Source organism: Megascapheus bottae, chromosome 5 (assembly GCF_031878675.1).
Source record: "Megascapheus bottae isolate mThoBot1 chromosome 5, mThoBot2.hap1, whole genome shotgun sequence".
Taxonomy (NCBI): Eukaryota; Metazoa; Chordata; class Mammalia; order Rodentia; family Geomyidae; genus Megascapheus; species Megascapheus bottae.
Genome location: NC_143513.1, coordinates 1629494 through 1653302, shown reverse-complemented (window position 1 = coordinate 1653302; position 23809 = coordinate 1629494). Strand labels below are relative to the sequence as shown.

At 50.3% G+C, this 23809-nt stretch overlaps 1 protein-coding gene and 2 non-coding genes across 3 annotated transcripts; all 3 read left to right on the top strand.

Moving 5' to 3' along the window:
* Positions 1–11869: 11869 nt before the first annotated feature.
* On the top strand, positions 11870–22909 carry Fastkd4 (FASTK mitochondrial RNA regulator 4). Its single transcript, XM_090332526.1, has 11 exons — positions 11870–12040; positions 14671–15139; positions 17760–18080; positions 18663–18834; positions 19093–19250; positions 19687–19797; positions 20336–20480; positions 20711–20956; positions 21055–21166; positions 21286–21400; positions 21947–22909. The coding sequence occupies exons 2-11, from the start codon at positions 14726–14728 to the stop codon at positions 22046–22048; spliced, it is 1896 nt and encodes a 631-aa protein (XP_090188652.1). The 5' UTR covers positions 11870–12040; positions 14671–14725; the 3' UTR covers positions 22049–22909.
* LOC150062713 (small nucleolar RNA SNORA5) lies at positions 18344–18478 on the top strand. The gene has a single exon (XR_016535752.1). It is a non-coding gene; the product is annotated as a small nucleolar RNA SNORA5 (small nucleolar RNA).
* On the top strand, positions 18869–19002 carry LOC150062712 (small nucleolar RNA SNORA5). The gene has a single exon (XR_016535751.1). It is a non-coding gene; the product is annotated as a small nucleolar RNA SNORA5 (small nucleolar RNA).
* Positions 22910–23809: the final 900 nt, after the last annotated feature.

Sequence of the window (23809 nt, the reverse complement as noted above, 5' to 3'; positions counted from 1 at the left end):
CAGCCCCAATAACAAGAAGCAGACCCTCAAGCAGAGGTCATTAGCACAAGAACTAGGCATGGAGGTGATGTGGACCAAGGGTCATGACGCTCACAAGAAACAGGAGTACACGTGGCCCAGCCTGAACGCTGCCATCTGCGAGTTTTACAGGAAACTCCAGTCTGCTGGCTCCTGAGACAAGGACCTGGGGCCTCAGTTTCTCCATAGGAGGCACACAGCTGCTGCTGATGGGGCATGGACGTGCCTATACAACTTGGAAAAACATGAGCCAGAACCAGGAAAGCCAGGAAGCAATAAACATCCTATGAGGCACAGAACCCCGTGACCCTCACCATACGGAACTGGCAAGCCTAGAGGAATCTTTCCATTCCCAGAACCTTCTGGCTGATGGCCGCTTTCCCTGCAGGGTCTGAGGGCATCGGTGTGCCTACCCCGAACTTCATATCCAGCCAACAACTCTCAGTCTTCCCTGTATACCCCAGCCTCTCCTGGATGAAACCATCGCTAGACCCCAGGGCCTTGACCTCCCTCAGGTAGTTAAAGCAGGCCTCCATGCTCCCCTCCAATCAGATAGAAACCAGACAGAAGTTCTGCTCCATGTGACACAGTTGCAGGGGGAAGTCGATTTTTCTAGAAACTGAGGAAATGGTTACAGGGTGTTAGCTTGTTATCTGTTCTCAGATCACTGGCAACAGTATTTTCCAGAAATCTCCATGGCACAGAATGTGCTCAGAATATAAACTGACTGCAAACAGAAGTGCAGCCCTGCTCTAACAACACAGGGTTGCCCATATATATGTGCATGTGTGTGGCAAGACATATATAGAAGCTAGGCGCTGGTGGCTCATGCCTGTAATCCTAGCTACTCAGAAGGTTGAGATATGAGGATCAGAGCTCAAAGCCAGCCCAGGCAGGAAAGTCTATGAGACTCTTACCTCCAATTAACCACTAGAAACCCAACGTGGCACTGTGGTTCCGTGGTAGAGCACTAGTTTTGAGCTAAAGAGCTCAGGTATAGCACCTAAGCCCAGAGTTCAAGCCCCACACAACCAACCAAAAAAAGAGTGTGTGTGTGTGTGTATGTGTGTGTGTGTGTGTGTGTGTGTGTGTGTGTGTGTGTGTGTAGGAGTCAAGACATTGCAAGGTATTTCTGAAATACAAATCATGTATTCAAGCCAGGCGCAGGTAACTCATACTTGTAATCCTAGCTACTCGGGAGGCTGAGATCTGAGCACCAGCTTTGAGCTAAAGAGCTCAGGGATAGTGCCCAGGCCCAGAGTTCAAGCCCCACAGCGGAGAAAGGGTGGGGAGCACATGTATTTGTTTGCTTTCCCCTCCATGCTTTTCTAAGTTACTTGGGTTGTGTACAACTTGGACATCTTGTTTTTCTAGTTAGAAAAACTAAAGTAATTAATTGTGTGTGTATGTGTGTGTGTCTGAGGATTCACTGCTATCTCCATATATGCTAACTGCTAGGCAAGTGTTCATACCATTAAGCTACAGCCCAAGCCAAAGATTATCTAATAATCTAAATGCAATGGAAGAAAGCCTTCTAGATCTGAAGATGATTATCAACCACCTCATTTAACCCTCACACCAGCCCAGTGTGATATACTGTTGCTGCATCCAACAGATGGGAGAGCTGAGGCTGTGTAGAAGAAAATGGCTTCTACGAGGCAAAGTGAGAATGAAGGCTAATTCCCAGGGCACTTGGCTTAGGGGACATTGGGAGAGCAGAGAGGCCCCCACATACACGCAAGGAGGGGAAGAGGCAGGGCAGGGAAGCAGTGGCAAACGTCAGACCACAGGAGAAAATGCACATTCCCAGGGAGGGCCAGAACCCTGGCGAAGAAAGGAGGAGGATGGCTCACTCATGAGTGGAAGAAACAGCAGTGAAAGTCATTTTACCTGAAGAATAATTCCAGATCAGGAAATGACCTGGGTTTTCCAAACTCATACAAAAGTATTTGAGGGTTGTCTGGGTGCTGGTGGCTCACACCTGGAATCCTAGATACTGAGGAAGCTGAGATATGAGGATCGTAGTTCAAACCCAACCCAATTCAGGCAGACAAATCCAGGAGACTCTGGTATTCAATTAACCAGCAAAAACCTGAGCTTCGATTAAAAAAAAAAAAAAACCTGACCCAACAGTTCATTTCTGAACTCAAACCCTGCAGAGGCCCTGTCTTCATACACAAAGCCAGATCATCTTTGTAAGCAGACTCAAACACGGCCTAAAATATCCACAAACAAGAAACCAGGACACCCATAAACCCATAAACTCAGTGGAGACCCACCGAGTCATCCAGCCACACACATCCACGTGTCATTAGAAACCAGTCAGCAAGATATCAATTGTGGGAAAGAAAAAGGGTTTAGGGACAATATCTGTGAGTAAAAGAGAATCAACCTGCACACCTGTGCTAGAACATGCTTAAATTACTCTGAAAAGAGGAGGAAACCAAGCTCTAGGAATGCAAACACAGGCTGAGGCCAAAGGGAAACCACTGCCCTTGCAGACTGTGGTTTTCCTCAGAAACAATAGCAATGGAAGTGGGAAAAGGAAGGCCCGGCTTAACAGAAGTTCCCAACACACACACACACACACACACACACACACACACACACACACACACACACACACACACAAACACACACCAGGAGAGAAGCTGTCCCCTGAACCCAGGGAACAGCTGAACATGGAGGGGTTTGCACTGCCTTACTGTTGGCTCACCCTCCTCTAAGATGGGACACTTTGTTTACTGTTGAAAGTGAGGAATGAGGAGCCCTGAGTGTGAGGCAGATCGTGAAAAAGCCCCAAAATGAGAAAGGCTTGCATGACAGACACATTTGAAGGTATTCCCTGGCCAGGCAGAAGGCAGGTAAGGGAAAAAGGAATAGGGCAGGAGCGCCTAGGAGGTCTGAGGACAGAAACATAGACCAAGAGATGCCAAGACAGCCAGAGGGAGCAGGGAGGCTGTAGCAGGTTCTGACAGGGACAGCAGGCCTGACAGGAAGGTCCAGGAGCAAAGAAATTCTGAGAGCCACAGGCACAGCCAAGACAGCCCTAAGATGAAGGCTCTGGGGAGTCTGCTGACATCACACCAGCAATCTGCACTGTCACGTGGGTGTCACCAGATGCCAGCAGTTCCTACCCATAATCCTAGCTGCTCAGGAGGCTTGAATCTGAGGATCAGAATTCAAAGCCAACAAAAAAGTACATGAGACTCATAACCAATTAATCACCAAAAAGCTGGAAGTGGAACAGTGACTCAAGTTATAGAGTACCAACCGTAAGGGAAAAGGCTCAGCAATAGCACCACGCCTTGAGTTCAAGCCCCAGGACTGGGACCAAAAATGCATGCATGCATGCATACATACATACATACATACATACATACATACATACATACATACGACTTCAATCAGCATCTTAAAGAGCTTGACATTTTCGCCTTTGAACTTGTGTCTGAAGTGAGGTCTGACAGGACCAACCAACAGACAAAACAAGATGGAAACAAATGCATGTGAACAGATCCAAGTGCCAGTGACTCATTCCTGTATTCCTAGCTACTCAGGAAGTTGAGATATGAGGATTACAGCAGGAAAGTCCATGAGACTCTTAAATCTAATTGCCCACTAAAAAAGTAGAAGAGGAGCTATGGTTCTAGTGGTAGAGCACTAGCCTTGTGCACAAATGCTCAGAGACAGTGCTCAGGCCCTGAGTTCAAGCTACAATACAGGCACACACACACAAAAAATCCTAGTACAGGGCCAGGAGTTTGGCCTAGTGGTAGAGTGCTTGCCTAGCATGCATGAAGACCCGGGCTCGATTCCTTGGTACCACAGACATAGAAAAAGCTGGAAATGGGGCTGTGACATCAAGTGGTTGAGTTGTAGCCTTGAGAAAGCCCAAGAATGGCACTCAGGCCCTGAATTCACACCCCAGGACTGGCAAAAAAAAAATCCTAGTATACCCATCGGCTTGTTTTCCCCCATTGTTGAACAAAGATCCTTGAGATGTCTAACTAGCCCAACAGAAGCCATGACAAATCGGGACTGCTGGGACAAGGCTAGGGTTGCAGGGCTTTTGGCAGCTGTGGTGGAGAGGCCATGGTCCTGGCACAGGTCAGTTGTGGCATATGTCCTGGTCAGGACCTGTCACTGAGTAATGGTGAACTGCCACCTGTCCCTTCTTTTCCCGAACTCAGCTGCTCCCTGATCTGTTGTAGTCACTTTCCAGGGAGGGTAAATAGCCTGACGGGAACCATCTTGTAGGCATTAAGCCCTGGAGAAGCTCAGAGAGGGGGCCAGTCACCATGGCCAGGAAATCCACACTTGCGCTTTAAAAGCTCACACTGGCCACCTCACAAGGCATGGGTGGAGGGTCACACACAGCCCCATAGTGCACTGGGCATACATTGGAGTGCAGTTCAGAAGAGTATTCTGGGCTGGACTCTCCATGTTTGGTTGCAGGGCCTAACGGCCCCAGGGGATGTTCTCAAGTGGCTCTGCATACAAAGCTGAGAGATCCTAGGCCAACTACAAAGGTCCCTGGCCAGGCAGAGAAGTGTAGCCCATGCCAGGAGCCAACTGGCTGTGATGGAGCACCTGCCACCCTCAGTTCACACACTCCCTTTCTGGCCCAGAGATCAGGGAAGACGGATCCAGGAAACAGCCTCGCAGCAGAAGTGAGACCCTGATGGGCACCCTGCCAACATACCTGAACCTCCTGCTCCTTTGGCACAGAAGAAAGCCCTTCTGTGAAGAAACTTTATTTTGTGTCCTCTGCACAGACAGCCTCTCCTTTGACCCAATGTCCTACATTCTTCACAAGGAAAAAGCAGCTTGTTCCTGTAGAAAATTCAGAAATCACAAAGCCCAAGAAAAATAAGTCACTCTAAGACAGCCCTACTTCCTATTTTGTTTCCGAAGGGACTTCATACAAATCTATCATTTTTTTGTCCCTGAAGGGTCCCCAACATGACTATTTAAGACATCTGTGTAACATCTGTTACCAGACCCTATTTTTTCATTTTTCATACCCCTTATTCTCAGATTAAACATGTATTGCTTTTAAAGATAGGGGAGGAAATGATGAACTTTACAAGAGACTTTTTTGTCTTCAAATCATGATCCCTTTAGTGCTCAGTCATGAGCCAAGCATAGTAGTTTGTGCATGTAATTCCAATCTCATAGGAGACTGAAGTAGGAGGATCTCAAGTTCAAGATCAGCCTGGACAACATAATGAGATCTTGTCTCAAAAAACTCAACTGAAAGCCAGGTGCCATAGCTCACACCTGTAATCCTATTCAGGAGGCTGAGATCTGAGGATGGTGGTTCAAAGCCAGCCCAGGCACTAAAGAACCTGAGACTGTTATCTCCAATTAACCACTAGAAAACGGGAAGTGGGGCTGTGTCTCAGGGGTAAGGTGAGCATTGAGTTTAAGAGCTCCTGGACAGCGCCCAGGCCCAGGGATAGGTCAGTAGACTTGACCTGAAGAGCTCAGGGATAGTGCCCAGCCCCAGAGTTCAAGCCCCATGACCCTCCCACCCCCCCTAAAAAAAAAAAAAACCCTCAACTGAAGTAAAATTAATTTATTCACTAAATAAAATTTTCTGTGGCAGTCATTCCTCCCAGACTGTCCAAGAAGGAAGTACTTCAGTCCAATTGGGGTTGGGCCAGCTTGGGGTCCCCCCACAGTCTTCCTCCTGCTGGTCCTTTAAATTCGCCTGATGTTCAAGGCCACCATCAGTCAGCTGCTTGCCACTGCCACCATGCGCTGCGTCCTTAGCCTTGCCCTTGGCCTGCTCGCCCTGGAGGCTGTCCTCGCTCAGGACCCCAATGCCACTCCAGGTAGGCCTCAGGGGTCCACCCATTCCAGGAAAGGCCTAGGAGGGTCCACAGACTCATCTCTGCTCCTCCGGGGACCTACAGGGCCTAGAGCACTGATGGAGCCCTAAAGCTTGCTTCCTCATTTTAACAGCTGATTTCTTGTGCTTTGACCTGTTCTATCTCAGTTTTAGTAGATTTTTTTTTCCCTCCTCTAAGAAATGGCACTTAGAGACAAGTGTGGTAGTACATGTCTGTAATCCCAAGTACTCAGGAGAAAGAAGTAAAAGGATCATGGTTTGAGCTGGCTCAGGCAAAAAACCAAGACCTACCTAATCTGAAAGAGGGAAACAGAGAGAAAATTAGGAGGCGAGGTGCTAAGGGCTCACACTTGTAATCCTAGCTACTCAGGAGGCTGAGATCTGAGTACTAAGGTTCAAAGCCAGCTTTAGCAGGAAAATATGTGATATTTGTATCTCCAATTAACCACCAGAAAAGTAGAAGTGGTGCTGTGGCTTAAAGTGGTAGACTATTAGCCTTGAGCAAAAGAGCTCAAGGACAACACCCAGGCCCTGAGTTCAAGCCCCACAACTACCCAAAAAGAAAAGTTAGGGGCACAAAGCCCTGAATCCAAATCCCAATCAACTAAAACTAAAAGTAACAAGAACAAAGTAAGAAATGGCATCTTGGGCTATAGAGAATGAGACACCCTGTAGCTTCTATCTGCATCTCCACCTAGCCTTTCTGAAGGGCCCTAGAGGTGAGGATGGGCCTGGGCCTGCACTCACCTGCCTGTCCCCTGTGCAGCTCTGTACTCCTGCCCTGCCATCAACCCAGCAGAAGAAATCCCCTGCACAAGAAGCTGCAACAATAATAATGACTGCATGGAGAACACCATTTGCTGTCCTAGTGTCTGTGGCCGCACCTGTAAAGCTGCAGTCAAAGGTACGTGGGGGGCGGGATGAGAGGAGGCAGGAATAGCATTAGAAAGATTCTGCCAACATGTTCCTATCCATGGGGTCTGTGCGCGCCAGTCATCTGCCAGCCCCATCTCATCCTCTCCCTGGTCCTGAAGATCCCCAGCAACCATGTTTAAGATGGGGCAGGGGGAGTTCAGGAAGCCAGTAAGCTGGGTTCAGCAAGGCAATGTTTATAAAAGAGTTTCAGGTACCAGGGGCTCATGCCTGAAACCCTAGCAATTCAGGAGGCTAAAATCAAAGGATTGTGGTTCAAAGCCAGCCTAAGTAAGGAACTCCGTGGGATTCTTACCTTTAATTAGCTACCAAAAAGCTGAAAGTGGAGCTGTGGCTCAAGTGGTAGAGCACTAACATTGCAGGAAAAAATTAAAGGAGAGCACTTTGGCCCTGAGTTCAAGCCCTTGTACTGACATACACACACACCAAAAAGAAAGAGGAAAGAAAGGCAGGTGTTGGGAATGTGCTTAGTGGTAGAATACTTGCCTAGTATGCATGAAGCCCTGGGTTTGATTACTTCAGTGCCACACAAACAGAAAAAGCTAGAAGTGGCAATGTGACTCTAGTGGTTTAATGCTAGCCTTAAACAAGAGAAGCTCAGGAACAGTGACCAGGCCAGGTTCAAGGAAGGAAGGAAAGAAGCCAGGCACTGATGGCTCATGCCTATAATCCCAGGTATGCAGGAGGTTGAGATCTGAGGATCACATTTCAAAGCCAGCCCAGGCATAAAAGTCTATGACAGTCTTGGAGCCAGGAGTTTGGCCTAGTGGTAGAGTGCTTGCCTAGCATGCATGAAGACCGGGTTCGATTCCTCAGTACCACATACATAGAAAAAAGTGGTGCTGAGGCTCAAGTAGTAGAGCTCTAGCCTTGAGAAAGTCCAAGGACAGGGCTCATGCCCTGAGCTCAAGCCCAGGACTGGCAAAAAAAAAAAAAAAGTCTATGACAGTCTTATCTTTAATTAACCACCAGAAACACTGGAAGTGGCACTACTGCTCAAGTGGTAGAGCACTAGCCTTGAGCTGAAGAGCTCAGGGACAGCATACAGGCCCAGAGTTCATGGCCCCATGACTAACGAGACAGGGAGGAGGGAGTGCAAAGGAAGAAAGAATAAAGGAGAGAGGGAAGGACAGAAGATGAGGAGAGGAGAGGGAAGGGGGAAAGAAAAGAAAACACACAAAGGAAGAAAGGAGAGAGAGGAGGGGGAGAGGGAAGAGAAGAAAGGGCTTCAAGTGATTACAGACTGGCCTTTCTTTCCCCCATTAGTTGAAGTCAAGGCTGGCAGCTGCCCCTGGATATCAGAAATCTCAACCCCTGAACAGTGCCTGATGGAGAACCAGTGTGCCAGGGACGCTGACTGTTCAGGCAACCAAAAGTGCTGCAAAAGAGGATGTGCCATGATGTGTCTGAACCCTGTCCTAGGTACTCTTGGCACCTTCCGTTGGGCCCCTTTCCTCACTTAGCTTCCTCTAGCCAGCCCCATGGTTCTGCAGCCTCAGGGACAAGAGCAGCATGGGGACAGGGCTCCAATGCGCCATCTGCAGGCTTCCCTGGGCACTGGCTGTGAAGGCTTCACAGAGGGCTTGGGGAAGCAAGGAGAGACTGACTGGGCCAGAAACTGGTGGGACTTGGCCCTAGCAGGTCTTTTTATCAGCATGGGCCTTTGCTACTCAAGTCCGGGGGGGGGGGGGGGGGGGGGGAAGGGGAGTAAAGAGAAGAGCTTCAAATCAGGAGCCAACTGGGTGCCAGTGGCTCATGCCTGTCATCCTAGCTACTCAGGAGTCTGAGATTTAGGATCACAGTTTAAAGCCAGCCTGGACAGAAAAGTCTATGACTCTTACCTCCTATTAACCATAAAAATGCCAGAAATGGAACTACAGCTCAAATGGTAGCGTGTTAGCTGAGCTGAAGCCCCAGGACTGACATTTTTAAAAAAAAAGAAGCAGAAGAAAGAAAAGGGGCCCAGGAGTTTGGCCTAATGGTAGAGTGCTTGCCTAGCATGCACAAAGTCCTGGGTTCGACTCCTCGGTACCACATACATAGAAAAAGCCAGAAATGGTGCTAAGGTTCAAGTGGTGGAGCTCTAGCCCTGAGAAAGCCCAAGGAAAGTGCTGAGGTCCTGAGCTCAAGCCCAGGACTGGCCAAAAAAAAAGGCAGGAAGCTGTGTAAGGCAGGTCTAACTCTCCATGCCCACTGGATAATCTGGCTGGCTCGCCAGCACTGAAAGAGAAGTACCTACCCACCAGTTCTGGGGACTGATGTGATGGATACTCATGAAGAGGTGAACAGGTGAACCAAGGCAGAAGTGACCTTTTTCTCTCATCCCCACACGTGTCCCCCTGCAGAAAACAACCATCAGTCAGTAGCCTGTTCCGGGTCCTCTGACTGCTAGGAGTGACCGACCCAAATCTGCTCAGCAAAAGCCTTCCCTCCTGGATCCAGAGTGTGTGACACCTCCTATCTGCTGCTAATAAAAAGAAAAAAAAATCTATTTGGCTTTGTGTCTCTTTATCTGTCCTGGGCTTCTGGAGGAGGGACAAAGCAAATACAGAATTGCCAGAGAAGCTTTGTGGGTCACACAGCGTCACCACAGTAGCAAAAGACCCTCCTAGCACTTAGAAAACAGGGAGAGCAGGGAGATCCCGCCCTCAAACTTTGCTTTACTTTGGCTGAATGGAGATGGAACTAAGGAAGGCTTCTCATGCTCTGCCAGGTGTCAGAGTTGTAACTGTAGTGACTTTCAATGCTCTACAAGACCAGAGCATGGGCTGGAAGGACACAGAAGGCCATCCCAAGGCCTCCAGGTGGCAGGCCCCACTGTGATGTGATGTGATCCCCAATATCTACTTGGTCTTTTCCCCTACAGTGTCTCACACAAAGCCCTTAAAATCACTGGCACAGAGTTCATCTAAACCCACTTGGTATTTGAGGTTCCCAGGCTCTTGAGAAAGACATTCCTAGGTCTTAATTTTTTTTTTTTTTGCCAGTCCTGGGCTTGGGCTCAGGGCCTGAGCACTGTTTGGACTTTCTCAAGGCTAGCACTCTACCACTTGAGCCTCAGCACCATTTTCGGCTTTTTTTTTCTATGTATGTGGTACCGAGGAATCGAACCCGGGTCTTTGTGCCTGCTAGGCAAGCACTCTACCACTAGGCCAAACTCCCGGCCCCTTAATTATTTATTAGTTTACATGAGTTATAAAGAGGGATTATGGACCGGTGCCCAAAAGGTTTTTTGTTGTTGCTGTTGCTTTACTGGAATTTTCTATTTTCTCATATTGTGTGAGAATATGAGGAAGCTAGGACTACTTGCCCAGAAGGGAAAGTAGTTCTGCTAGTCACCTATGGACACAAGTCAGCTGGTACAAAAGCTATCAATCAGGTGGTCTAAGAAGACAGTTGTGTGGGTTGGCTGTTGACAAGAAAACCAGGGTGACTAGCAGTTTTACAAAGCCATAGAGGTATTCTTGTCTTCCCATGTTCCATTCCCCCACTAGCCACATAGGCTCCACTGCCTGCCCTCCACTAGGAAGAAATACTGGGTATTTCTGCTACTGGGTTTTAGCCTGTGCCCTCAAAACCTAAAGCACCATCTGGCTCACTAACCCAGTGCACACAGTTCAGGAAATGGCTGCAGGCTGGCTGGCTAGCTGAGGTAGGATTATGGTAGCTTCAAACTAAATGAGACCAAAGTCAGACCCCACAGTAAGTTTCATCTCCCCCTACTATGGCTCTGGAGAAAAGTTTCCTCAGAGATTTCAAGAAACGGTAAAAGGCCAGTCATGGTGAGCCACATTCAAAGGAGTCACAGCCCCGGGGAGCCTGCAGAAAGCCCACACATACCCAGGAGCTTATAGGTAATGTGACTTTGTGAGATTACTTCCTAATGATCACAAATGTTTGCACAGTTAGTGAAACAGGAGAGAGGCACACTGCTTTTACGTTTCAGGTAGTCTTTTATGTCGGCTGTGAGGCTTGAACCTGGAACCTGGGAACTGTGCTGAGCTTTCAGTTCAAGGCTAGTACTCTACTATCTAGTCACAGCACCACTTCCAGTTTTCTGGTGGCTAACTGGAGATAAGAGCCTCACAGACTTTTGTGCCTCCACAGTAGCTAGGGTTACAGGCCTAAGTCACCTGCGCCCAGCCAAGTTTTTGTTTTGTGATAGGGGCTTCCATGGAACCCGGCTGGTTAAGCACAGTCCTCCTGCCTCAGTCAGGTTCTCGGGTGCTGGTATTATGCCCACATTTCAGGGTCCCCAAAGACCACCAAGGAGCCGAATCCGATGTAAGAACGGGAGAGTCTTTATTGCAAGCTTGAGCCTGGTCTCTGGGAGCCCTGAGTCTAGGGTTACAGCATTTTTATACACTTCTTTGAGATAGGCAGGGACTTCACCTATATCATAGTGACTGTTACATACTGTGGGAAATACATGAAACAACTCTGGTAGGGAGGAACTGTAAAGGGATCCTTGGCCAAGACTCCTGCGGTGTCTGGGGAAGATGTATGCTGACCTGCAGGGTTGTGCCCGGAGCAAACACTGCCTGCGGCACCCTCCTGTCCTGGACACACGCACCTTCTGTCTATCTGCCGGGCACTGTGCCCGGAGTAGCTCAGCGACCTCCTGACGGGCCTGCTGAACCGTAACTCGTGACTGAAGTTCATCCAACTTCAAAAGGAATCTAGGCCTCACACGGGGACTACGCCTGGATCTGGTCATGAGACCCACCGCCCGCGGTTCCTCCGGAAGGCCGTCGACCCGGGCCGCAGCCCTGCGCTCCGGCTCCCATCCCCGCCGGGCCGCAGCCCTGCGCTCCGGCTCCCAGTCCCCGCCGGGCAGCCTCCGCAGCCCAGCCCACTCCGACCGCCTACGAAAGGACCACGCAAACGGGAAGCGCCTGACTCGGGTCGCGCTAACGACTCCGTCTTCTTCCTCTGCTCCCGGTTCCCGCCGGCGGCCAGCAACTGTGCTGCTAAGCGGGGCGCAAGGGCCCATGGGAAGCGGGCGAGGGGGCGAATGGGCGAGCCTTCCTGGGTCGGTGGTGGTGGTGTGTCACTTCCGCCCGCGTCACTTCCGGCGTCGCTCGGGTTACGTCGTCCGCGGCGCGGCGTGGTCTCGGCGACGGCGCGGGTGGATGGAGGTCATCGAAGGTGTCCGCGCCGCGGGCCCCTCGGCAAGAAGACAGAAGACTGTTGAGCGTGGGCACCCAGGGCGCGAAAGTGTGGATGGGGAAGGTAAGGGAGTTCCAGGGTTCGGCAGTCCGCGAGCTCCGGAAACTATAGGAGGGGCGCCGTCCGCCACGAGCCGAGACGCCAGGGCGGAGGAGGCCTCGGACCCTGCGCTAGGGCCCCGTGGGCCCCCAGCTCCCGGAGTCCCCGCCCAGGGCGGGCGACCCCGCCAGCCTCCGGCCCAGCGCAAGCCCGCTACTGCGCACGCGTCTCCTCTGCCCACCGCGTCCGCGCGGTCCGGCCTAACCAGCGCCGCCGGCCTTGACCCCCGGTATCCCAGAGAATCGGGTTTCGTAGCTTCGTTTTAGGACCTAACTCCCGGCCTGCACCCAAGACTGGCCTTCCGACTTAAATATCCTACTCTGAACCTGCTACTAGAGTTGTCTCAAAGATTGGAGCGCAGCCTAATAGTGGAGTGCTCGCCTAGCATGCACGAAGCCCTGGGTTCGATTCTTTGGTACTATCACATACGCAGGAAAAAACCGGAAGTGGCGCTGTGGCTTAAGTGGCAGAGCGAAAACCTTGGGCAAAAGTGCCCAAGGACAGTGCTCAGGCCCTGAGTTCAAGCCCCAGGACTGGTTAAAAAAAAAAAAGTCCGAAAGGTTTTACAACGCTTTCTCATAGTATTCAGGAAGTGGCACATGGCGGTTTAGGGCGTGTGTGTGTGTGTGTGTGTGTGTTTTTTAAAGCAACATCCTAAGCCGCTCAGGAAATTGAGATCAGAGGATCTTGGTTTAAGTCCATCCTGGGCAAGAAAGTCTGTGAGAATACCCAGAAAGGGCCGGAAATGATACTGTGGCCCAAGGGGTAGAGGGCTAATCTTGAGTAAAAGAAGCTCAGGAACAGAACCCAGGCACTGAGTTCAGTCCCCAGGACTGGGGTGGGGGTAGGGGTAGAGGTAATGGCTGAGACATGCTCTTGAAGGAAGTGATGTTTTATTGATCTTGAAAAGACTGACGCCTGTTCTGTTAGGCCCTCTGATCACCTGGTTGGGAGTGGAGCAGCAAGTCCCATAATGTGGCATAAAAATACAAAACCTGATTTGAAGAGTGGGGGGGGGGGTCCTCATGGGAAGGGAGATAAATCCTGTGAGCTTTTTAGCTACAATCAACTACCAAAAGGCTGGAAATTGAGGTGTGGCTAAAGTACGAGCTAACCTTGATTGAAAAAGCTAAGGAGGGGCTGAGAATGTGGCTTAGAGGTAAAGTGCTTGCCTAGCATTCATGAAGCCCTGGGTTCAGCTCAGTACCACATACACAGAGTGCTATTCTTGAGCAACAGAAGCTCAGGGATGATGCCCAGGCCCCTTAGTTCAAGTCCTAGGACTAGCAGGAAAAAGAGGACAGTATGCAGTCCCTGAGTTCAAGCTCCAATATCAGCACACATGCAGGGAACTTGTAGGCCACCTTGGTCTGGAGAAGCTCACTTCCTTATCTAATGTTGAAATAGCTCCACAGAAGCTTTAAAAGTGCCAGTTGGGTACCCTGGTTTTTCTAGGATTTCTCTTATCCTGTTGCTTCTAAGTCAGAATTTTTTGTTGTTGTTGTTGTTTATTTTGCCTGTCCTGGAGCTTGAACTTGGCCTGGACACTGTCCTTGAGCTTTCTCAAGGCTGTTTGCTCTACCACTTAAGCCACAGCACTACTTCATATTTTTCTGTGTGTGTGGTATGAAGGAATTGAATCTAAGGTTTTGTGCATGCTAGGCAAGCACTCTTACCACTGGGCCACGCTCCAGGCCCACTAAGTCAGAATTATTTGTTTGTTTGTTAATTTTGCCAGTCCTGGGGCTTAAACTCAGGGCCTGGGTACTGTCCTTGGACACTTGAATGCTCAAGACTCGCACTCTGACACTTCTGGTTTCTTCTGAGTATGTGGTACCAAGAAATGGAGCCCAGGGCTTCATGCATGCTAGCATTCTACCTCTAGGCTATGATCCTGAGCCCTAAATCAGACATTTTTAATCCTGATTACTCTTGAAATCAAATTAATAATTCAAGCCAGGCTTTGATGGCTCACAGCTGAAATCCTAGGTACTCAAGAGGCTGAGATCTGAGGATCACGGTTCAAAGCCAGCTCAGGCTCGAAAGTCTGTGAGACTTATCTCTAATTAACCACCAGAAAACCTGAGCTGAAGAGCTCAGAGACAGCACCCAGGCCCAGAGTTCAAACCCCATGACCAACAACAACAACGAAGTAATAATTCAGCATTCTATGCCGAATCAAAAATTCTGATAATTTTTGCTTCAGAAAGTAGTACTATCACGTGAATGTTCAGAAAGAATAATTGAGCTGGGTACTGGTATCTCATGCCTCTAATCCTAGCTACTCAGGGGCTTGAGATCAGAGGATCATGGTTCAATAAAGTCCTGGCAAGAAAGTCCATGAGACTCTTACCTCTAGTTTGACACCCAAAAAGCCAGAAATAGAGCTGTGGCTCAAGTGGTAGGGTGCCAGCCTTAAATACAAAAACTCAGGGACAGCACCCAAGCCCTGAGTTCAAACCCCATGTCTGGCACACAGAAAAATTTAGGGTGGTCGTGGAGATGGTGTGGCTGTGATTTCATGTCATTGCTTTTTTTTTAATGTTATGGGTCTGGAATTATTCCTCCACTGCTTCCCTTTCTTTTCTCCTCAGGACTTTACAGGATCACTTGCTAGAAGGTTCTATCTACCTGTTCCTGTGGGTCACCATGGCTGCTCACCTGGTGAAGCGATGTACATGTCTCCTGAGAGAAGTTACCCACCTTATCCCTGCCACTGCTCCAGTCGGCCCACTGAGACTTTCTGGAGTGACCCATAGGACTTTGACCTTTTCGGCCCCCTCACCCACTTCCCACTCCCCAGGCCCCTTGAAGGAACTAGTAGAAAAAGAGCAAGTGTTTAGTCCTTACCCACAGTTGCAAGAGGTAGACTACCTCATTGAGAAGGCCACCAGGCCGGCTCAGCTGCTGGAACTACTAAATGGTAATCACAGCTTACAGCACAACCACCGTGCCCTCATAGTCATCCAGCTCTCTCGCCTCCTGTCTGGAAAGCCAGAAGAGAAGGCCTTGCTTGTACAAGATGTCCGCTTCCAGCAACTTCTCTGTCTGCTGAACAGTCAGGTGAGTGACAAGAGGAGAATGGGCAGGTGCCAACCATGGACTTACACACATACACCAGCATCTTCTGTGGTTTCTTTTTCTAGATTTGTTGAGAGTACCTTCATGTGCTTTCTCCATTTGTCCTCACAAGAACATCATTAATTGTCCTCATCTTACAGACAGGCACCTAGACACCTGATGGCACAAAGGCGGAGATGTGCCTGATTGGTTGGTTGGCTAATTTGGTTTTATTTTGGGGATTTGGAGATCTGTGGTTTGAACTGATGACCTAACACCTACATTTTGGTTGTGGGGGAGGGAGAGAGATATAGTCTGTGTGCATGTGCTTGTGTGCGTGTGCACTCGTGTATTGGCACATGCCCATACTGGTTTTTGAACTCAGGACCCAGCACTATTGCTTGAAGTTTTAGTTTGTTGTTTTGTTGCTGTTCTGCTTAAGGCTGGCACTAAACCATTTGAGTAACACCTCCATTTCTGGCTTTCTGCCTGTTATTTGGAGAAGAATCTCAAATATTTGTCTGCCTGATCTGGGTTTGAACCTTGATCCTCAGATCTCAGCTTCCTGAGTAGCTAGTCTTAGAGGGGTGAGTATCAGTTACGCTTGTTCCTGGAAGGCATATATTGTGACTGATGGAGAATCCAAGAGCTTGAGCTGTGCATTTATATGTTCTATCCATATTCAAGCCCTCTTGGAGAAGTGAGGCCTCTTTGTGTAGCTTTTGGGAACAGCACTCAACTCAGAAGCCAGTATCTTCCTTGTGTGAGAAAAAATAACCTGTCATATAAGTGCTTCTCTGGACTTAAGCAAAAATTTAGCCCTGGCACTGGCCAAACAAGAAGATGCTCTTAGTCCACATTAGAGGTCTTCCGACACGGGAATCTTAGGCTTGGTTGTCAGGTGTGATTAGGAAGGGCTTGTTCTAAGTGTTTTCCAAGCTACAGGTCTTTAAATCTAAGAAATGGAATATGATTTGTGAATGTGGTAGAGCAGCATCGAAAATATACATAGTAAGGCAAGTACTGTCTCTTGAAACTTTTAGTTACAGTTCTTTCAGTTTGCACTGTGAACACTGGGGCACACATTATTTCTTAGTGAGCCTGAGTTCTTGTCCTCTAAGGCTATAATTCTAGTCCCCATTTGTTGAGTATTTTTCCCCCGGTCCTGAAGCTTGAACTCAGAACCTGGACACCATCCTTGAGCTTTTGTGTCAAGAATAGCTCTCTGTTACTTGAGCCACAGCTCCACTTCTGACTTTTTGGGGAGGTGGCTAATTGGTCTCATAGACTTTCTTGCCCGAGATGGCTTCAAACCACATTCTCTCTTGAGAAGCTAAAATTTCAGGCGTGAGCCACCGGCGCCCAGCTTATTGAATGTTTTATACATGACTAAACATCTTGAGCTCTAGGACTAAGCATTGAAGCACAATTGTAAGGCATAGAACTGGAGGCATGGCCCACGTGGTGGCTCTTTGGACCAGATTGTAAGTCAGCTGAGAGGAAACAGTGGCAATGCAAAACATGATCGGACTTACTTTCCTGACATCCAGGACACCCAAGAGATGTAGGCCTTGTGTGGGACTAGGGTAGCTCCAGTGCCTTCCTTCCTGGCCCTTTAGACAACAACTTATGCTCCCAACTCACCAACTTGAGCATGTGGTTTCTCTTCACTTTGACAGATGATGAACCATTACAGGAAGTGACAATCTTATTAACCATCTGCTGTCTTAGACCCTGAGGAAGAGTTGTCGGCTAGGTGACTGTCCTTGGGCCTCATAGTTCTGGGAGACCTGGAGAGCCTTCCCCACAGAACAGAGTTGGCTTCTTCAGAGAAAAGGCAGGCACCTTTTCTCTGAAAAGTGGGGCTGACCCAGAAATGCTCTTAACACTTGGGGACCAACCCTGCTTCTCTCTGTGCATGTATAGCGGGGCTTAGTGACAGAGCCTCACAGGCTGGTAGGGTCTCATGCAGGGAGTGTGGAAAATCTGCTCAGAGGTACTCAATTGGTGTGGGAAATTCTTCCCAGGAATTCTTTGCATTGGGGACAGGCATGGCTTAATGGGACTAGGACTATTTGTTGTGCTCTTGGGTCAAAGGATCCCTGTGGACTTTTGTGTATCAGGGCAGACCTGCCTCTGATAGCAGCACTTGGCTCCTGGCTTGAGACACGTGCCACTGGAGGATGTGTGGAAGCAGTATAAGTTAGTGGCAAAACTGGCCATGGAAAGCTCAGGTATTTCTGCTTGACTCCTTCCTTGCATCTGCTGTCTCTGACCTCCATCTAGACTCGCTTTTGATTTGTGGGCAGCTTGGATGGATTGTACCACATACCTGTTCAGGGACCACGTGACCAGGGACATGTCTGTGACAGATCAAGTCTTGTGTTAGTACACAGCGACTATGTTGAAACTACCTTGAATAAAACATGTGATTTTTTTCATTGGAGGACCGAGCTTAGCTCAGGAAGCAGGTCCAGTGCTCAGCCTGGTAGAGCAGGGCAGGAGCTGTCCTATGTTGGAATTACAGAAAATGCCAGAGAAATAGGTTTACAGAACCAGCTCCAGCCCAGATGGGTGATGGGTGGGCGCCACAAATGACTTACATTATCTCTTTACTGCCCAGATATCCCAGGTGTGGCATGGTACCCTGGTGAAGCTGCTGCGTAGCTTGTATGCACTGCCACTCCCCAAGACTTCCAAGGAGCTGCGGTCAGTGGAGCAGGAGATTCGCTGGCGCCTACGGAGGCTCAAATACAAGCACTTGGCATTCTTGGCTGAGTCCGCCGCCTCTGTGAAGGAGCAGCATTCCCAGGAGCTGCTGACCGAGCTGCTGGTACACTTGGAGAGGCGCTGGACAGAGATTGAAGATGGCCACACTGTGGTAACCATTATGGTGAAAGCAGGGCACCTCTCAGAGTCGCTGATGAACCGCCTAGAAGACAAGGTGTGGAGCCAGGAGGGAGCAGCAGCAGCCTTCTTCCCTCGTTGGGGTGGGGTGGGGAGTTATACTTGTTCCTTGGATTATAATCCTCAGTAGAAATGTTACATGAACTGGGACGGAGCCCTGGGAGATTCTGACAGACTGGGCAGGCAAGTTCTGAAGTTAGCAGAGATCCTGGTCTGGACTGGACCGGCCCCTTCGGGGTCCTGGAAATGTGTGTTCCACACATTGTCCCCTCCCCTCACGCCACAAAATAGTGTTGTTCTTGCAGTCAAGTCAAATTCAACTCCCATCCTGCCGTGGTGGGGGCTGGCCCCAATGACTGCCACAGCAAGCTTGCCGCTCATGGGCCTCAAGTCCCTTGCCTTGGGTCCTGGGGATAAATTTGGCTGCAGACATTGTATTCCAGATCCTGGGGTCCCTGGGACAGATGAGGAGCCAGGCCTGCATAAAGGGGCCTGTGTTGAGTCAGCTCAGGCCCAGTTGCTGTCTCACAGGGGCTGCACTGGATGGGACCCCTGCCCCCCAGCTCGTCCCCACCACTTGAGGCCATCAAGCTGACTCCTGCGCGGCTGTGGTTGACAGTGCCTGGAGCTGATGGAACAGTTGGGCCCTGAAGAAATGAGAAAGGTGTTGCTGTCGCTGGCTGCTCAGAATCGGCGATCCGTGCCCCTGCTGCGGGCCATCTCCTACCACCTGGTACAGAAGCCCTTCCAGCCGACCAAAGGCATGCTCCTGGACGTGGCCTACGCCTATGGTGAGGAAGGAGAAAGTCCTGGCTAGGCAGGTGCTGCAGCTGTGTCAAATTCAGTGCTTGTCCTGCCCATGGCAGGCACTGGCCCAGAAGGCTGCCACAGAAACACTGTGACTCATGGGCCTTGTTCCTCTTGCCTGGGTTCAGGGATAAATTTGGTCACAGACACCAAGCCCCTAGACATCCAAGCTGTGGTGATTTGGGGCAGTGGGTGGCCAGTGACCTTCCTCACTAAGCCCTGTAGTCTGTTCTGTCCCAAAGGTAAACTTGGCTTCCATCAGACCCAAGTGACCCAGCGCCTGGCTGCTGACCTATTGTCCCTCTTGCCCAGCCTGACACCCAGTGAAGTGGCCCACTGTGCCAAGTCCTTTGCCTTGCTGAAGTGGCTCAACCTGCCCCTGTTTGAAGCCTTTGCCCAGGTGAGCTGCGGTCAGCTGGGACTCTCCTGTGTCTGGCCCCAACTGAGAAGCTGCCCACCTGCCTCCGGTGGAAACTGTTGCTATAGGTGGGAAGCAAAGCCAATCTGAAGATATTTGTGGGTGCTAAATGCAGATTTCTTCATTAATTTGGAAAGAGATGCTGTTTTGGGATGGGGAAAGTATAAGCCATTTTCTGTTTCCATTCATCTTGGAGCAGCCATAGCAGGGAGAAAACACCAGGTGAGGCTGGGTCTTCCATCTACTGGCCACCCCACGTGGAATGCAGGACAGGTGGTACTGCCTTGGACATCCTTAAGCGGATGTACACCAAGCGGGGGAGGGAGGACTCTGTCATAGGAAGTTGCTGTTAGACAAGTTGCAGCTTGGCCTGGGAGTGAGGTTTGGAGCTGTCCCCTGCTTCTTTCTGATGGCACAGCACCTCCTGATGAGAGCGCAGCACATCACCCTGCCTCATGTGTGCAACATACTTTTGGCTTTTGCCCGTCTGAACTTCCGTCCAGAAAAAGAGGATCACTTCTTCAACGTGGTATGTTGGGCTCTCGTTCTTTCTCCCCCTCGTTGCTAGCTGCTGGCCTGCCTGGGTTGGCCTGGCATGCGAGTGGGAGATGTTGCCCGTACTTTGCAGGATTGTTTATGCCCTACTGATAGCTCAGAAGCCTCTGGTCCACCGCAGAGATGGCCAAAGGTCCCCGCCAGGTATCCCAGCTGCAGAGGTCTGCAGGAATGAAGGACAGGGCCATCAAAGGAGCCAACAGACATACTGACCCACTAGACTGAGCTCCCCAGGAGCTTTACAGTCAGTGCCAGCTAGCTACTTCCCACTGTGGTCCTCTGATCCTGTGGGACCTGAAACCCTTATGGAAGGGGTCTAGCTTTCGGTCCCTGTTCCTGGGCAGATATGGCTAAGTGCCTCCAGAGGTCACTGTGTGGCAGTGTTAGGGAGAAAGGAAGGGTGGCCTCCCTGGCCGGCATACTACTCTGGCTCTAGGTCATTAGAACTGTGTCTTCTGGGTATTACGGTACCTGGGCAGAGTTTACTTTCTCTTCACCATCTCCTAACCCAGGTGCATGAGAAGCTGGAGCCCGCCTTGACAAGCCTGGAGCCGGCTCTGCAGGTGGACCTAGTATGGGCCCTGTGCGTGCTGCAGCAGGTGCAAGAGGTGGAACTACAAGCTGTCCTCCACCCTGGAGTTTACAAGAAGTTTCTAGGTGAGCACCCTGCCATTGGACAGCTTACTTGGTCTTCTTGCCTGGAGCCAGGGGTAATTGAACCATTAATGGGAGAAGGCTGAGCACCACAACTGCAGGGTTTCACATGGCGTTCCCTGAAATTGACCTGAAGAGCTAAACTGATTCAGAGCTGGGGAGGGAGTGCAGCCTTTCCACCAGCACCTTCATCTCTGTTCTTGTTCTTAACTATCCACTTCCTTGTTTTCCAGAAAGCAAATCTCCAAAGGACCAGAGCACCTTTCAGAAGCTGCTCCACATCAATGCCACTGCCCAACTAGAGCATCCTGAGTACAAGGGGCCCCTCCTGCCAGCCTCTGCTATGGCCCCCAGACCTCTCACCACTGGCAGGAATGTGACTCGCCTGCAGAAGGAGCTGCAGGAGAGGCTGAAGACACTGCTTGGAGAAGCTGACCGGGGCAGCTTTGAGGTGGTCACGCAGTATGGATGGGTGTTAGGTAACAGGATCGTTCTAACCCTGCACTGGAGCAAGGGGGCTGTGAGGCTGTACCTGTGGGCTGGAAGGGACAACATGGGTCTTTGCATCTTCCCCCAGATGCAGAGGTGCTGATGGGCTCTGAGGGCCAGTTTTTGCCCCTGAGGGATTTTGTCTCACCTCACCTTGCCCAGCCACTTGGGAGCCAGCCACTGCCCTCTGGAGCTAAAAGGTGAGTGGTCAGAGGTCCTCTAGTGACAGCACTGCCATCACTCATGCCTCAGGGCTGTCTGCACACCTCGCTCCGGAGGGGTGAGAGGCAGACCCCTGCAACCACCTTTCTCCTGCCAGGCTCGCTTTCCTGTGCTGGGAGTTCCCCAACTTCAACAGCCGGAGCAAAGACTTGCTGGGCCGATTTGCCATGGCTCGGCGCCACCTTTTAGCTGCAGGCTTCTTGATAGTAGATGTGAGTACCTTTTAGGCAGATGGCCACTGCCCAGGGAAATGCCCCCACCCATTTTAGAGGAGCTGAGTCCTGCCCTCTGTGAGGCCTCTGGAAGAGCTTCCAGTTCACAAATGAGGAAATGGAGCCCAGGCGGCTCGCAGTAGGCTGCTGCTCTGCCTCCCTAGTCAGGGCCTGGAAAGCTAAGACTTCTTAGCCACCCATGAAGCTAAAGAAACAGGTGCCCCACTATAGCTAGCCACCCCCCTGGGATCTACTGTATTTTTCTGCCTGGGCTGGCCTGGAACCATGATCCTCCTGATGTAGGTACCTAGGATTACGGGCTTGGGTCACTACCCCAGCCCTGTTGCCACCTTTAGGACTTAGGACCCTGGGGGCCCTGTGCAGTCTAGGACCTTCTAGCTCTAGCAGCATCCCCATTCCCACCCCATCCCCGCTCACTGCAGTAGCTTTCTGGCCTCTTCTGAGGACTTGGAGACCAAGGGATGGATATTGCAAAACTGTCCCTCATAGAGGTTGAGGGCCCCCTAACCTACCACCTCCCTCTAGGTCCCATACTACGAATGGCTGGATCTCAAGTCTGAATGGCAGAAGGACGCCTACCTTAAGGACAAGATGCGCAAAGTGGTTGCTGTGGAGCTGGCCAAGTGAACTGTCATTTGCCCAAGCTTAGAGCTCGTGCCAAGGGACTGGCTGACTTAGGGCCCAGCGGTGTGGGTGCTGGCAGGCAAGGGTGTCACCTAGGAGGATGTGTGAAGGGTGCCAGCAACCCTGAGAGACCATAACAGGATCCTGTCCCGGGTAATAAATGATTTATTTTGGTGTTTAGCACCAAGCAGCTTCCTGGGCCTTGTCACTCTTCCACCCACTTGTCTGCCTCAAGAACCTTTCGGGCTCTGCCCCCTGCCACCCTGTCCACCAACAGAAGACTGACTTGAGGAATAGATTCTCAAGGCCCAGGTGAGAGCTGAGCTGTCTTGTGCCTGTCTCTTGCTTTCCCCTGGGACCTTGCCTGTCCAGTGCACGTCTGTACTGATCAGCCCGACCAGGAGTCAGCTCAGCACTTCCACTCTGCAGTTTGAGCCTCCAGGGCTGAGGCTTCTGGCTGTCAGCTTTCCATGCATGGTGGGCAGGGTCCTAGGCCAGCCATGGTTGGCTACATTGTCCCCCTCTTGAGAGCCTTCTTCCCATCTCTTGTCCACACTGGAGTCCCTAATGGCTGCTACAACAGTAGTGTGTGATGGTGGACCGCTCTGGGAGATGGTGAGGAACTCAGACCATAGAGCTCATGATTTCTTACCAAAGCTTACACTGCAGTCTCAGAACCATCTAAAGGTGCCTCCTTTAGGCTCTCTTGCACATGTACACGGCAAGCAATCCAGATGGTGGGGGCAGAGGAACCTGATGACATCTGACTTCTGCTTCTAGGGGGGGTAGGGCCTTTTGCACTCTTGCCGGCCCCCACCCCATTCCCCATAAGGCCTGTGGCCAGGTACGCAGAACCTGCCCTGTTGGAAGGGGGAGAGTAGTGAACTGGAAGGACCGTGACTGCTTGCAAGGGGACTATAGTATGTAACGTGGGGCCTGTGGAGGAAGAGCTTGTGTCTTAAGAAAATAAAAGTTTTTCCCTGTGCATTGTTAGGGACAACTGACTTTTATTTGAGGTGGGGGAGTCCTACAGTTCAAACATTCAAGTGGCTCCCTCCACAATAGATGACTCAAGGCTGGATGAGCCTTGAGCAGAACTGGAGCTGGAACAGGCCTCAGCATTCATGGGACCACTCTAAGAGCCTTCTCCATTGGTACTTGGTCATGGTAAAAGTGACATGTCCTGGCTCTGTAGTATACATGATAGGAGCTTGCCTAAAGAGCCCTAATCTTTACATTATATGCAAAGTTCAATTGTTGCCTTACAGCCGTTGCTCAAACCATGACATGGCTTTTCACACTACATTCGCCCACTTACCATTGAACTATATCTGATTTGGAACTTTCAGAGCTGGGAATGCAGCCTAGCATTCATGAAGCCCTGGGTTCGATTCCTTGGTACCACACACAGAAAAAGCTCTAAGTAGTGCTGTGGCTCAAGTGGTAGAGGACTAGCCTGGAGGAAAGCTGGAAACCACAGGTTTATGTATCTGGAATACAACTGAGGTTGACTGAAAATTCCTGTCAACAGTTCCAGTTCCTTTGTATCCTGGTCAGTATGTACACTAAATCCTTACAGGTGTATGGTGACAATGATTTTTCAGTTGCTTTTCCCTAGGGACTAGTGATACTAGCTATCTATGGGGTACATTTGATAATCCAATCTGTTGTTGAAATGCCTGGTCTTGTCCGTGTTATAAATTGCCCATTTTTCCATTCCCTAAGGGTGATTATTTTTGCCACTCCTGGGCTTGAACTCAGGGA